This window comes from Engraulis encrasicolus, chromosome 18 (genome assembly GCF_034702125.1).
Source record: "Engraulis encrasicolus isolate BLACKSEA-1 chromosome 18, IST_EnEncr_1.0, whole genome shotgun sequence".
Taxonomy (NCBI): domain Eukaryota; kingdom Metazoa; phylum Chordata; class Actinopteri; order Clupeiformes; family Engraulidae; genus Engraulis; species Engraulis encrasicolus.
In genome coordinates, this window is record NC_085874.1 from 2,208,290 (window position 1) to 2,224,775 (window position 16,486).

The following is a 16,486-nucleotide window of genomic DNA, read 5'->3' on the forward strand; positions in this document are numbered from 1 at the left end:
TTTCACGGCCCACTTGGAATACCTTTGCAGCCCACCAGGGGGGCCTGGTCCACAGTTTGGGAATCACTGTTCTACGAACTCTACTCACCACAAACACGGAGTCGGGGGAGAGTGGGGCGTCGCTGATGATGTCATGCTCGGGGGGTGTGATCCACAGGAAGTCGGCGGGGTTGAGTCTGGAGGCCTTGGCCAGAGCCTTGCAGCCCAGCAGGGGGATGTCAAGGTCAAGGTCCAGGTGCCACTCATCCTCCTTATCACTGGAGGACAGGCCCTCCTCTATAGCACAAACTGGGTACAGAAAGGACATATCCATTATTTGATGGTCACATACTCTGATGTGGATGTGTGACTGTGTGTAATGTATGTTTTTGATGTTTATAGGGACCCCCTCGAAAAAGAGATGGAACATCTCAAGGGGCTATCCCTTAATAAAAGAATTGAATTGAATTGAATATTTGCAGGGCCGGATTAACCCACAGTCTAGATACGGCTGCAGCCAAGGGGCCCCCACCTGCCAGGGGGCCTAGCACAGCAACCCAGACCGTCTTAACCCAGCCCTGTATACAGTATCTGGACACAAAAGGTAAAAAAGGAAAAATACTACATACATGTAATATTTAATCACTGGAGGACAGGCCCTCCTCTGCAGGACAAACTGGGTTAAAAAAGATTCAAGATTTTATTTACTTTTTGAACCCTGCATTGACATCTCTAGTGATATACTATCCGTAAGTTCCCATACAAGGACTTCAATCAAGGCCTTTTTACTGAAGTTTTGACTGGACATGATTCACTTGGGACATTGCGCTTCCCCTTACATGTGTTCTTTGTTATTCCATGAGGGGTGAGGGTGGAAAAAGAGGAGTTGGGGTTTGCCGAACATTTGGATGCTAATTTGAGGCAAAGGCGGACTAACCTCAGTCATACAAATACCATTCTAAAATTCCAAAGAACTTTTCAAGTATCTCTCTCTCTCTCTCTCTCTCTCTCTCTCTCTCTCTCTCTCTCTCTCTCTCTCTCTCTCTCTCTCTGAATGTGAGTGCGTGGGTTTGTTTTTTTGCTTTGGATAGCGTTTTCCCTTTCAATCAGGTTTTGGGTTTAGAGAGGAGACCTCTCGTCCATACTTGGAAGCAGGCTAAGATAATGAAATTGCTTGGGTTTCTTGCTTAAAAAAACAAAACTTAAAAGCAAAATTGCTGTGTACTCTTTGTCAACTTTCATTGCAAATTCTGTCAGAACATGATACACGTGTGCCAGACAGTTCATGGCTCAAACAGGACAAGACTGCAAAAATACCAAAAATACAGGGCCACAGCTCCACCCTCTGCTACAAGGCAGTATTGCGAAAGAATGCAGCCCCACATCTATTCATGGCATTAAAGTCTGCTACAAAGTATGTTAAAAATACTTGTTACAGAATATGAAACCTATCAGATTCATCATAGGGTATCACATAGGATCAATATAGTCAGCCCTGAACTGAAGAATGAATGTTCCAAAAGAAGTCCAGTCACACAGCCTGGCATTACAAACACAAAGTATGTTCAAATAATATGTGTGTCCCAGATACAGATTCAACTGAGGTCTGGGCAACAGAAAATATAAAACAAACTATAGACTGTGCCAGTCCAGCTCCATCAGTGCCCTCCCAAGATGATCAATACTCAACCTCCAAAATAATCACAGTTGCATAGTAATTCTGTACAGTACTGTGGTAGCTGAACTCAGATGAGCCACAATGGCTGGGATTCCCTTTACAGTAGACAAGTGTATTGTGTTAAATATTTCATAGTAACGTTTCAGGCGATGTATTCTTTCTACGGAGGGGAACTGATGTTGCAGTTTTTTTAGTTTGACCTTCATACTGTGGTGCAGTAGTACTGCACCAAGAATGAGGCGTGTGTGCTTTAGTTTTTTACAGTTTATGTTCTTAATAGGTCCAACTTAGCTACAGCGACACCCTGTGGTACCTCAGGTGAAATAACTTGGCTTGAATCTTTCAAAAGGGAAATGGTGTTATCTCCAGCAGAAAGAACAAAATATAATACTATTGTAGTTGATCTGAGTATATGTTTTCAGTAGGAAAGCTTTACTCTGCTATAAAAATAATATTCAAAACAGTTGAAACTAGAAGCAGAGAGAGTGCAGACCTTCACCAAGGAAGCTGCTTGATAGAACATTTGACTATGTCTCATACCCTGTTTTTCTGCCTTATTTTTTGGAGTTCCCGCAATTCAATTTCTGGTCACTAGGGGCTTCTAGATTTATAGGCCAGCAATGGTGAAGAATCTTTGAGAATGTCCTGGTTCTGGTTCGAATCACCACCATAATTTAATCACTTGTTCCTTGGGTCATTACCAACAACTCCACAAAGTTTCAGCCAAATCCGTTCGCAAGTTCTTGAGTTATCCTGCTGACAGACAAACAGACAAACAGACAGACAAACAGACAAACAGACAAACCAACGCGACCGAAAACATTACCTCCTTGGCGGAGGTAACAAATGGCATAACATATTCCCCCAAACATACTTATGATTGCTTGCTTTGGGACTTGGATCTTCACAACGCAACTGCTCAACACAAACAATCTTTGACTCCCCGCTGAGTGTTTTTCAATTAGACTTTCATATAAACAGCAGCTGGCATTGTGAGCAAGCCATCAGTCAAAATCAGCCAGTGGTAGGCCTTGGCTACCAGGCAACCAGATTCTATAAAATCAGCGGACCTTTTCTCCCAGCCAAGTGGATGGATGCCTATTGGAACGAAGGACTGTTCAATTTAACATCCACCCCACCCAACCTGCCACACACACACACACACACACACACACACACACACACACACACACACACACACACACACACACACACACACACACACACACACACACACACACACACACACACACACACACACACACACACACACACACACACACACACACACACACACACACACACACACACACACTGAGCAAAGACAAACACTCTTAGACCATTCAAATAATTCTTTCATAAATAATGAATTAATAGCCTAAAAGTAATACATGAACCACCCAGAACAAAAACAACCACACTCATACCACGGAAATATTTCTTTGGTTATGAATTAATAAAAGATCTTGACTTGACAAGCAATACAAATAATATGCAAAGCAAATAACCCTACCCCCCACCCTCATCTGCAAATCAATTTGTCATTATGAATAAATACAATGAAGCACGCCCACTCAAACAAAGTGTACTTAGTCCAGGGAAATCATTGTGCGATTGTAAATCAAAATACCCAGCCAGAGAGCAAAACAAATATTTGTGTGCATTCGACTCCCGTGATAAATGCTGAGCACTGTTTGAGCTGACGGATTGGCTGCCCTTCATTGCAGAGAAGTCCATGAATGAACCAGCAGGCCTGTCCCCACCTCACCCCTACTCAGGGCCATAAACAGACAATTGATCCCACTGCCACTACAGCTGCAGAGGCATGAACTCAAAAGGCATTACAACACGCTTGCACATATAGCAAGCAACAGCACACAGGCAGCATCACACACACACACACACACACACACACACACACACACACACACACACACACACACACACACACACACACACACACACACACACACACACACACACACACACACACACACACGCACACACACTATAAAAGAAACACAAACCATTAAAGCCTGCATGCACACACTTTTTCCACTCACTGCCATGCAGACTGAGACGCTTTGGTCTCTGTCTAATCTGGATAGGCAGTAATCTCATTGCATTGGCTCCAGGTCAGGAGTGGTGTGTGTGGGATCTCTCCTCCTAAACGGTGGCCATAGAGAGGCAGCCACCACAGCATCTGCCTCGGCCAAAAGGATTAGCCAGGCTTTAGCCACCTAGTGCCTCTGCTCAGCTTCAATCTCACTTCAAACTCAGGTCCGTCGCTAGACCTATTTTACAGGGGCACGTGCCTGGCTATTGATTTGCTGTGCCCCAGTATGAGTTTCACTCAAGTTTAGCATATGGAGTAATCTACAGAATGCACACAAAATAGCACACATGCACTACTTGCACTAATATGATTAATTTACAAGCTTTTTTAAATAAATAACTGCAAAAAATGTTTTGCTCACGCACTTTGCACGCTCGCATTATCTCTCGATGCCCTAACTGTGCCCCTGTATAGCATTAGGTCAACATACCCCGTAGATTTCCATGCCACGTTTTGGTGGTATAAGGACATTCTAACGAATCAGAAATAAAACGCCATTCATTTTCAATGGGGCTTTATTTCTGGTGCGTTAGTATGTCCATACCACCAAAGCACCAAAATGTGGCATGGAAATCTATGGGGTATATAGAAGAGTGAAGTGTGGGTCACCAGGTCAACAAAAAAGAACTGCTGACAGCAAAGCATTAAGGATGTCTGGGCTTCCATAACTCCCATAAACTGCTTCTGCCATTGACTTCCATGTTGAACGCATCATGACTAAGACGAAGAGAGTCCTAACCAAGTACTGAACATTGATATGTTATGTAGAAAGACCCAAATTTCAACTGATTTGATGTGACCCGAATGTCTTTTTTTCTGAAGACAATGGTGATTATTCTGATAATGTGAATTCCCCAATTCATGGTTTTTTTTTTGCTAGAAAGCCAAAATGGTTTAAAAATACATAAACAAATAAATGATCGGAATAGTTCAGAAGTTTGGCAATGAATATATAATCCATGACAGATTAACATTGTTGATAAAATTATGAAAATGAATCAACTTTTTCATGGTATTCTAATCAAGTGGCCTGGAGCTGTAAGTTAAAAATCTTGATTGAAGCCAGTAAAAAAGCTGTAACCTGACCAGGCTGGGATGACTGATTGAACTTAGTGAAAGGGATATGGAGGACTTGACACAGTAAGAATGAAGTGGATTTGTGAGTAGAAATTCACACAAATGCACTAGTCTGTACCTAAGCTTGCTGAACACCTTTTGCAGAACAATGCCAGTTCCTACATGTGGAACAATATGGGTATCCATGTGGCTATATAATTATAACTCCACGTGTAAAGGGATGGACATTCAGATGACTACAGATCAAATTGATAAAAAATGTAGAGTTAGAGGAGATCCAAACAAAATTATTTATTGCTGCTGTTTGTGGCAAACATAAACCTAAAGGTGTGCACAAAAAAAATGTTCTTCTCTGGATTATTTTAGCGATTTGTAGAATAGATTATAAAAGTTTCCTTAAAGGGACACTGTGTGAGATTTTTAGTTGTTTATTTCCAGAATTCATGCTGCCCATTCACTAATGTTACCTTTGTCATGAATACTTACCACCAGCATCAAATTCCAAGTATTCATTATGACTAGAAAAATTGCATTTTTCATACATGAAAAGGGGGATCTTTTCCATGGTCCGCCATTTTGAATTTCCAAAAATAATCATTTTAGCTGCAAAAATGACTGTACTTGGACCATACTAGAAAATATTTGTTTATTTCTTAGTAAACTTTCATGTAAATATCAAATTTGGCAATATGCAGCCCAGTTTCAATGAGCAGCATAGTTGCAGTACCTTTTTTGACCATTTCCTGCACAGTGTCCCTTTAAAAAGGAAAACTCACAAATGCAAAAAGGTGCTGAAGTCCCAAACTGTTTCCGAAACAGAGAAGGGAGTCAGCAAATGAAGGGAAACTCAAGACCAAAATGAATAAGTCTACAATAAAGTGGCAGTTAATTCAAAACCAATCAAGAATAGAATGGTTTGTATAGCATATTAGGTGGCCAGCACCATAATCATATGGAAGGGAGGACAGAACCATGAACAAAAACAATATGACAGTATGTGATTCCGCAAAAAAACAGAAATGTCCCTATTCCCAATCATCATTCTGACACCAATAATATTGAAATTCAACAATACAACAGCACAAAATAAGATGATAACATTGACTGCTTGATCAGGGACGTCTCAGTCATCCCTATGGTTTCACAGTCAGTTAAACCAGTCCAATTATGGCCGGAACCCTATAAATTTGTCTTTGTTTGCACTTGGCACCCTTTTGCCAGGCACAGGACTCAACAGGGAATGGTAAGTGAACATTCTGGTTCTAGAGTTCTAAAGACTTTAAGTACAATAAAAATAAATCATATATAGTCTGTCTAGTGTCTTTCTTGTCACACAAATGTTGATTGCTGTTGCAAATAATGTTTGTGTGCCAAAAGTTTGTAGCAACCTAGCATGTTAGCACCATGTGTTAGCAGGTGTGTCTGTATGTAGGTGTTTGTAGGCTACTACATGAAAAGTACTCTAACAAAGGCTGACTTGTGGCCACAAAAAAATGCAAAATCTACCAAGTTCAGTCCAAAATTCCCTTTTCCAGAGAAAATGTTACCAAAAAGATGCTATGATAACATTGTAACTGAAAAGGTACATAACGTAAGTTCTGAAAGATACAAGCTTACAGAGCAGTATTTTCATGTCTCTGTGCTGAAGTGGAATCTTTTTTCCCCCGCACCTTTCGGTCTGCATTTGCATGTTTCTCTATTTTGCATCTCTGTTATTTACATCTTTGGTTAAAAAAAGCCAGAAAAAATAAGCAATACGCAAATATAGGCCTACATTAGTTATAAACACTATGTATGACTTCACTTCAGGGATGTGTGTGGGCTTAGACATGCTACATGTAGACTAGCTGTATGTCTGTGTGGAAACAGTGAAGTGACCTACAGTATACGTATGCGTATGTATACGTTATGTCTGTGTGGGCACATGGCGACTAATAGCGCTAAGTGCCTCTTTGTCTGTGCTTGGACATAGACACGGTACTACACACTACACCAGTGTTTGCCATACCATACCATGAGTACCCCCTCACTCATGCTCTTATATTTTGCTTCTTCTATCCCAATGTGACTATACTCAAACCGTTTATTACATTTCTCCATATACCCCCTGCAGTGTGTTCATGTAACCCTGGTTGGGAATCACTGCTGTGTGTGTGGGCGCAGCAGCCATTGTCGTGGTGACTGGGGAGGATGTGCCAGAGTAATGAATAGCCAGTGCAATGAATAGCCAGTGCAGGAGCTACTGGATCAAAGTGGCATGTAATCTCAATGAGGCATGACCTTCCCTTTGAGAGAAAACCAATGTTAACTCGATTAAAGGGAGTTCCTGTTTTCAATGCTTCATTTGCCAACTCTGCAGCTTTAATGAGGGCCAGATCATTTGGTAGCACCAAGGGAGTGAGCTCAGATTAGGAGGTGAGAGGAGGATGCTGGCCGGCAGAACAGCGTAGCACATTATCTAACAGAGGTTTCTCAACCCTGGGGGTGCCGTGTGACTTCCTCAGGGGTGCTGAGGAAACCTGGCTGATGTAGTTACATTAATTGTGGCCACAAATGTCAGAACAGTAAGAATGGAAATGTTTTTTTTTCTGCTGCTCTGTGCAGGTTGTATAGTACGCTAGATGTGTTTAGGATTTGTTGGTGTTCGAAGACTATTACTATGAATATTTGGGGTGCCTTGAGATTTTTCTTTCATTTAAATGGTGTGATGACTGGAAAGACTGCGTATTCTAAAGATAATGTACTTTTTTTAAGGGACAAAGTTGTGGGTACCTTGAAATTTGTCATGCCTAAAGCGTGCCTCACGGAAAACACTGTGAGCGTTTCCAATGGTGCCACCTCTCTGCATAGTGCCCCAAACAAGGGATACTGTTTGGAAATGTAGACATCAAACATCATCATCTTAGGCTTAACATCAAACGCATAACCAAGGAAAGGCTGGTTGATGATGTGGGTTTCATTTAAGGTTTTCATTTAACCAAACGCCCTGTTTTCCGGCGACATGTCCTTTTCACCCGGTGATTTTGTGTCCAAATCACTGTTAAATGCACAGTTTTTCTTCCAGTTTTTCCTAAGTGTAGTCAATAAGTAATCACCCTACTTCCACTAAACTAGTTAATTACAGTTCATTCTGGTTTCAGATACACTGCTCTACACTGTTACAATGAGGCAGCAGTAGTAGCTGGGGCGAACCACCCTCCTATCATCCAGATACCAGGGGTACTACAGTCCATTATCCAAACTCCCATCTTCCCTTTGGCCTTGTGGAAAATGATCCCCAAAGGTGAATGAGGACATTTTCCCTCACCTGAGCAATGAGCAATCCACCTCCCTCTTGGGACTGAAGTCATGCGGCTGCCATTGACCTTACATATTCCTATTGAGCCAAGCCCCCCAGTCAGGCATTCAACATGGGGTTTAATACTACAGACAAGCAGACATATAGACCAATGGAAACAGAGATCCAGTAAGACAGACAGACAGATTTGTACGCTTGGTCTCACAGCTGATGATGATTCTGAGTTCCTATTGGGCTTACCCCTGCCTGGTCAGACAGCGTCTGGAGGGCAGACAGTGGCGATCCTACACTGATTTCCTCCCCAGCCGAGACCCCTTGTGAGCAGGCAATTAAATCATTCGGCATGGAGTCTATCGGCTGCGGGTCTAGCCATTTGGGGGCCCTTGGCATAATATAGGACATGGGGCCCTTTTGAAATGTTTGATGGTACTTACTTACCATAGCGGGGCTGACTGTTGGGGGGCCCCCTGCAATGGGAAATTTGGTGGGACCCTAGGGAACTGCCTAGTCTGCTTATTGGCCAATGGGGGTCCATGATCACAGACAGACAAGTAGGTAGGCAGACAGACTTGTTGCCTGAATGATGCTACCTTTGATCCTGCGGTCCTACTCAGCTTATTAGCCTTCTCTACATGACCAGACAACAGGTGGGGGTGGTGGTCGGTAAGTCGGACTATGACGACAGACACAGACAGACAGATAGACAGACACACAGACAGACACAAAGACACACACAAACACACAAACACACAATGCAGACAGGCAGGCGGATAGCCTGTGGATCTACCTCCCCCGTGGACGCAAATGACCTCCACATTGACCCCCAAAGAGGGGCCGTCAGATCATTCCAAGCCAGACAGACTAAAGGGGATTTTAAAAAGCCGAGCCCCCTAATCAATTCTTGCCGTCGTATGTCAAGAAGTAATGAGCATCACAAGGTCTGCGTTTTCACATTCCTATACACTTCAGTAGACACTCAGAATGAGAGTGGGGAGGCCAGGTCAGTCCTGGTGTTAACTATTATCAGACTGTCTAATAGAATCTGTCATCCAGCACAACGCAGGTGTGCAGATTCAAATATCATGACTTAAAACGGGGAATGCATTAGGAGTAGAGTATAGCGGAGTAAAATAGAGAATGAAGATACTTTATGAATCCCAAAGGGAATAAAAAAAATGAAACAAGAGGTGTTGGAAGTCTTTGTAGTCTTTGTATTTCATGACCACAGAGACTGTGTACTTTTTTAAGTTGGGGTTTTTGATTACGAAGATCAAACCTGCTTATACATATGTAATAAGGAAGGTTATGTTTACAGTTAAGTCCAAGCTTGAGGTCAAAGATAAGCATCAGCTTAAAAACTGATAAAAGATATCCTTCATCCCTTCAGCTGTTGCCCTACTCAACACAAGATGAACATTACCAGCTATTCAGCCTCAGTATACATGTATCCTATTGTCTCGTCTTGTTACATCCTGTTTTGTCATGTCTGTGAGAATGACTGTGAGAATGACTGAAGCCACGCCAAAAGACAGTTTTCTGTGTCATGTGTAGGCCTAACAAACAATAACATTTTATCTTATCTTATCAGCTTCAATAGCAAAAATATAGCAATACTCTCCATGCCATGTTAGAGTAGAAAGAGATAATTACAGAATGAGCTGTACTTTTGTTTATCGTAACATTTAAATATTGACCTCTACTTATACTTTTTAGGAGCTGTGGGGGCTGGATGCAGGGAGGTGGTGAGTCATCTTGCGGTGTGTGTTGGGAGTGAGTGCCACAAACCTGCAGTGTGCCCAGTTGGCAGAGGCGGGCTGTTCCATCCTGGGTGGCCTCTCTGGTTGGTGACGCTCATCTGCAAGTCCAGGGCTGCAGGCCTGCTGCTGGGGAAGAAGTGACCATGGGCCACCCGGTTGGCCGCTACGTCCACTGGGCTGGAGGTGACTGCTCCTGTATAGGAGTGTGTCCTCTGGCCTTCTCCCTTCTGTCGCGCCTCCTCCTGCAGTGGGGTCAGGTGTGGCGGTGTGGTGGGGCTGCACGGCCGGCGAGGTGAGAGACACGGGGAGAGCAGTGGGGACAGGCTGCCCGGGGTGCTGGCAGGGAAAGGTGACGATGTGACGACAGACATCAGCGACGGTGACGAGACGCTCCTCCTCCTCCGGAGATGAAGGCTCGCGGGGTGACGAGGACTCGCCACGTTCCAGAGGTCGTGGTGCGGCCGCTGCTGGTGGTTGCTGTGCGGGAAGGGGTCCGGAAACTTCTCCTCGTTCGACTCGAGGTCCCACGTCGCCTCTTTGCCCTCTATTAACAGGGGCCTGTTGATGATGCCGCCGCTGCCACACACATATGTCCCTTCCCAGTCTCCGTAGTTCTCTGCCAGCGTTCCATCCAGCTGTAGGGCTCGACGAAGGCTGCGGTTCAGCTCCTCTCCGAGGACACGGAGCTCCTCAAAGGGGGTCGAGGTAGCGGTGGTGCTAGTGACTGTGGCATCGCGGTCCTCCGTTGAAGCACCTGTGCTCTGAGGCCTCGGATCTCCCGCACCTGTGGCCAGATATGGAGATCCGCCACGTGCAGGTGAGAGGCCTGCATTGGCGTGTAGCTGCCCGTGGTCTCGCGTCCACTCTGCGCTGGTCAGACTCACCCTCTGAATGATGGCGTCCACCTCTTCGATCTTGGCGGCGACTCTCATCGCGGCGTCTCTGAGCTCGGCCTCCTCGAAGCGAAAGTGCGTCATGGGCGACGGAGTGTGGTCACCACCTCTCCCCTCTTTAAACCGAGCAACCGGATCGGTGGTGTTAAGCGAACACGCCCCATCCCCTGGCGATGCTTTGGTGTCCAACTCCTTCTCACTCGTGCCGAAGTACAGTTCATTGTCATACTCGGAGTCCTTTCGACACAATTGCAACTTGGACGCCATGGAGAAGGGATCTGAGCAAGCTTTGAAGGAGGTGCAGCTCTCACGAGTAGGCAGTGCATCAGTGAGAAGAGGCGCTGGCTTCTCAGCCGTGTTGCTGCGCTCTCCTTCCATCTCGCTGGGCACTGCAGAAGGAATCTCTGCCCGACTCGTGTGCCCTCCCTTTCCGCCGGCAGCAGGCTCCATGCATTCAGGCATGCAGACCTCTGCAGCGGGCTCAAGCCTGCGGGTCTGTCTGACCACGTTCTGCGGGGTCGTCGTCTTCTTCTCCACATGCACTGAGTTCAGCACCTGGACCTCTTTGACCCTTCGACCCTGGGACCACAAAGTGTTTCTGCTTGTTGTGGTGGTGGTTGAGGAGGCAGGAGAGCGCTTGTGAGTGATCTGCGGAATCCTTGCACTGCTATTACCAGCGTCACCACAAGAGCAGCGGCTGCTACGACAACCCAAGCCTTTTCCCCCTCCACTTTGTTGGGGACCAGCCGGACCCTCCAGCCAGTCCTTGGGGGAGTGCAAATGTTTGGCGCCATGGTTGCTACCCATGACAACCTGGTCTAGGCAATCAGAGCCATACAGCAGGCTGGCCAGCCAGGGTACGTCCACCCCTGAACACTCCTCCTCCATGGCCTGTCTGGGCACAACCTCTTTGGATAGCGATCGTCCATCCTTCCTCCCTCTTCCTTTCCATGGATCCCCTTTTATACGTTGGCAAATCACTTGTTGATGTTTGTTGGATGAGAGGTCTTCCTGGTGGGAGGTTGGATGCTTAGGAAGGCAACGGCTGACCCACGTCCTCTCTTGGATTGGCTTGTAAAGGTGAAGGACGGTATGGTTTCCTTTCATGGTGGCCGCTTGTCTGCTGTATAGGCCTACTGTCATCTCTGACACATTTCCCCCCTCAGTAACAGGCATAGATCCAAGATAGCATCCTACCCACAGCCAGCATGCTTTAAGAAAACAGACATACAACAACAATGTTCAGCTGACACATTTAGACATTCTTTTTCAGACAGTCTTTTTTAACATTGGTAAATGTTTCAAATACATTCTCTGTTACGAGATTAAATGGTTGCTTTTTCTTATTTTTACATTCTAGGCCTACACAGTAAAAATGCTGTTTTCATTCAACACTTAGAGAGCAGAGTTAACATCTTCTAAACTGTATTTGGTCACAGAGTAGGGTACTCTGTAAGTGTTGAATTAACACTTCATTAAAACACTGGAACATATTTAGGAGCTTTTATTGTCTAAATGAAGGTCCACTCAACGAGCAGTAGTCATGTCCTCGTGGTGACCTGAGAGCATGACGAGGAATGCGCTTTGACCTGACGCAGACGTTCGCATTTAGCATCAGTCAGGGGGCGTCTGCTTACACCTGCTGCCTCGCAAAAACAAGTATCCCGTGACTTCAACTTATTGGTTTGCAGACTGACACATTGTTTTCCCGTATAGATCACTATATTGAGCTCCTAAATAAATGACAACATTAGGAGAGCTGTGACATTTGTAAACGGAATAAATACCCTACCCAGATACTAAAACACGAGAGTATGCTCTCTGCGCAAAAAGCGCTGAACCAAATAATTAATTCTATAATGGACCGTCTCCGGCTAAACATTGAACCTGAGAAATAATGCTTTAACAATGTGCAACAATAGCTATTATATTTATCAATGAAGGACAAAATAGAGTAGCTATATATTTCCAAGCTTAGCGTCCTAAATTCCGTCACCACGCATCCACCTGCGAGTATTATAAGCTATCAGATAATCAGTTATCATAAACTTGTCATTACAATTTCCGCCAATAAACTCACCTCAGCAGACCATCAGATGAACATGCTTCATATTTCCACAACAACCCATTTACCACTGACTTAAAGTGAAATCCCATTGACTCACATGGCAGCTCGCACACACAGTGATGGAAGTCTGGCCAATCATGTTCGCCGAGAAGTATTTTAAAGTGTTGCTATTGGTTCGGGGTAGTAATCCAGACCTTGAGTTCCGTGCGACAGGAATAAAAACAAACAGACAGACGGGACAGGGGATTTAATGCTTCTCAATCTGTGCCGTGACCTACCTCATCTTGAAGCGAATGACCACTGATCTAAACCCTGTCAGCAAATTCTGACCCCCAGACCCAAGCCACCACCGCACCTTGAAACACATTACATCTACAGAGACGTTGTGTTCTTGTGGTTCTTTTTTCAAATTGGACAGTGAATGATTTTGAAAACCAATCGCTTCCATTGTTTTGGTAATTGGTCAGAACATGCCACATGGGCTTTCCAAGATATACCCATGTCCACGTTCATGCACACAAGATAAACGCCAACTTACTGTAAAACTTGAGGACGCACGCAAACTCCCGGACGCAGACGTCCACTCCCCACTAACCACCAAGTGTCGCCAAAGCACCGAAGAACAAATTGCCACCGCCGACCACCTCGGCGGAATTATTGAAGCGATTAATTTGCATTAAATTGATTTTGAATGCCATGCATGTTTCTAAGCTTTACTCAATTGGAATTCCGGTAGTCTTCTAGTGCGAAAACATCGGTGAAATTTGAGTCTACACATACACATAGTTCTTTTTAATTATATTCGTTTTGCGCATTCAAGATTATTTTAACCACTGACCAAAAAGTCTATAACCCATTACGTATAGGAAGGTACTGACAGCAAATGACCTAGTAGCCTAAATAAGCAAATACTCCTCTTGTACAAATTGCAATGACGCGCAATTATTCAAACTTCCTCTCATGTCCCGCATCTAATATCCCAAACCCACGGTCGGCGCATCATATCGCGCATACAGCACTCAGGACGTCCTTCTCACGACTCTCGCTGCCGGGATAGGCACAGTTGGTGCTTGAGTGACAGTCGGGGGGCGAGGTAGTGGGTTTGTCCGCTCTCCCCCTATATGGCTCTGGATTAGCTGTATGCTAATATCGGCAGGAGAGGAGCAGCACCGCGTCGCTGCGCGTAGTCAGTGGTGGCTCCCAGAGTCTAGGGAGACTCTTCGACAGCCATGGCTGAGGGTGGAGAAGGGGAAGATGAAATTCAGTTCTTAAGAACTGTAAGTAGGCAAAATGCACCACAAATTATCTGCCGAACTCGTGTGCTGTTCTTGTGGACCCACGTGTATTTTCTGTGCGTGTCTGTGCCGCGTTTTTAGGGTACATTTGTGAAGCATCTACTGGTTTGCACTGAATACTGCTCCGGGACCTGCGATTTTCACTGCTTCTTTGATTGGGCTGTAACAGCATGGAACTTGTTACGCATTCCATTGGATTTATTGTGGATTAACACTATGTCAACTTTTAAAATCACTTGATTCTCGGAACTTGTCGGAGTAGGCAATTCCGCCGACGCGCCTGTCGCCAAGCTCATGGAATGGAATTTAAATGAACCGACCATCTGCAGGTGCAGGGGCGAAATTTGATCTGTCAAAAAAGGCAATATATATATATATATACAAAAAACATATTGGTTTTCAATCAAGGCAAGGGTTGAGTTATGCTACATTAGAAAAGTAACCTATCCAATGGGATGTCTTGTTCCTATTCACAATTTCAGAGTTGATCATGCGTCAGGTAGCATAGACCTCGGGAGATATAGAGTTAAATTCATACATACTATACATACAAGATTAATATTAATTTCATAAAGTAGTTCTGTCTGACCTGAAACTAATAGGGCACGATTGGTAACGCAACATATCATTTGCACGCTATGGGAGTCATGTTGTTTTATGGTCGTTCGTTTGCATTGGCCAATAAGTAGCCTACTCTTACCTTCTTGGCTTTTTCTATTTATGTGGTTTGACGCAGATTAGTAACGGAGATGCAGCGAAGTATGACAATTATGTTTGTAAACGATATGATGGGAATGCTATCTTAAAAGTCAGCGGGCAACGGGTATCGTGCCTATTTCAAAATGTTTGGCATATCTAATTTAAAATTGTGTGCACAGTCCCGCACCTTGCCATTTCGCACCAAACAGACCAGTCTCTTGTAGGCTGTAGCCAAGGTGAGTTTGGGATGGCTTCACCTCTCTGAAATGACATTGCAGTGATTCTGGGGGAAAAAAACCTTTAAAAAACAAAGATATGTGTATGGGGGTTTGGTGGAAGTCTGCCTCTAGCCTACTAACCGCAGGTTTAAAGGAGATGTGACAGAGTTGCATCACGGTGTAACGGTTCTGTAATGAAGTTGTGAAAGGAATATGAATTTACAACCGATTGGACAGCCGTCAGCAGGTGGATTTCTCGGTGATGTGCAAGTGGTCACTGACAGCTCAGCGGCTGGCTGCCTAGCCTGTGACAAGATGCAACCCCCACCCCACCCCTGACCCGGGATGCTCGGATTCCTCTGCCACAATGGCATCTTGCTCATTTGATGACAACAGTCATGAGAGTTGCGTATGAGAGTTGAGCCTTCAGCCCCAAGAGGTGGCTGCATGGTGACCTCACAAAGCTGTCACTTTCCCTCCATCGAAGAGTTGCGTAGCCTACCTGTGACATAGGCCTACAGAGGATTGTTCAAATTTGATTTCAATCAGGGATTGAGCGGAAATAGACTTAAGTCTCCATGAACTTCAAACATGTGGACTACTGACTAAACTAGGCCTATGGATAAATACAGAATGCAGAATGTAGCCCTTATTTTGCTGAAAATTGACATTTCTTTCGCCAGTCAATAATGCTCATGTTTAATGGAGAGAGCCATAATGACTAGTGATTCTTAGTGATGCAAACAAGGATCTCTGATTCTTGTCAGTGGTGGAATTCAGCCTGGGATAGTTTGTGTGTGTGTGTGTGTGTGTGTGTGTGTGTGTGTGTGTGTGTGTGTGTGTGTGTGTGTGTGTGTGTGTGTGTGTGTGTGTGTGTGGAGGGTGAAGTGATGGTTTCTGGATCGGTGTCATGGCCATGTAGTCCTAATGGTTCTCTGTGTGACTGTAAACTGCTGTGCTGTGTTGTGCTGTGTGCCTCAGTGGTTGTCATTAATATACATGTAAACATGCTTGCCTCTGGGATCCCCAGATCACCACAGGTATGTGAACTCTCCCCTTGTCACCTCGCTGTTGACGAGCGAAAGCTGAAGAGGTTGGCTGTGGCACTCGGCATCTTTTGAACAGTGTCTCTTTACACAATGGTTTATTTATACACTACAATGGCAAATGGTACCTGTTTTTACACATGCACTACTTAAGAAGTCCTATTCTGAGTCCCAAACCTTTTCTTGTCTTTTACACAAAAAGCTATTTACGTCTGACGTGGAGGGTTTTGTTGTACTTAATTTTCACTATATTACCAAAAGTATTCAAGAAACCTGCCATGACTCACATGAACGTACAGGACAAGTGCACTATTTTGAACTTTAAGCCCCTTTTCTGAGTTGTCAGCAATGTTTTAGAACCC

General features: G+C 44.6%; 2 protein-coding genes across 6 annotated transcripts in view; one reads left to right on the forward strand and one right to left on the reverse strand.

Moving 5' to 3' along the window:
- The window catches only part of LOC134468875 (formin-1-like), a 47,232-nt gene extending 35,844 nt beyond the window's left edge, over nucleotides 1-11,388 (reverse strand). Inside the window, exons 1-2 of the mRNA XM_063222787.1 lie at nucleotides 9,934-11,388; nucleotides 89-288 (exon numbers count right to left, since the gene is read on the reverse strand). Of these exons, the coding sequence (XP_063078857.1) occupies nucleotides 89-288; nucleotides 9,934-11,260 (1,527 nt within the window). The 5' untranslated portion in view covers nucleotides 11,261-11,388. The remainder of the gene's footprint in view (nucleotides 1-88; nucleotides 289-9,933) is intronic.
- Nucleotides 11,389-13,963: 2,575 nt separating this feature from the next.
- The window catches only part of LOC134468876 (ryanodine receptor 3-like), a 204,102-nt gene continuing 201,579 nt past the window's right edge, over nucleotides 13,964-16,486 (forward strand). For all 5 annotated transcript variants that reach the window (XM_063222788.1, XM_063222790.1, XM_063222791.1 and 2 more), the window contains exon 1: nucleotides 13,964-14,143. In XM_063222788.1, coding sequence (XP_063078858.1) covers nucleotides 14,096-14,143 — 48 coding nt within the window. In that variant the 5' untranslated portion in view covers nucleotides 13,964-14,095. The remainder of the gene's footprint in view (nucleotides 14,144-16,486) is intronic.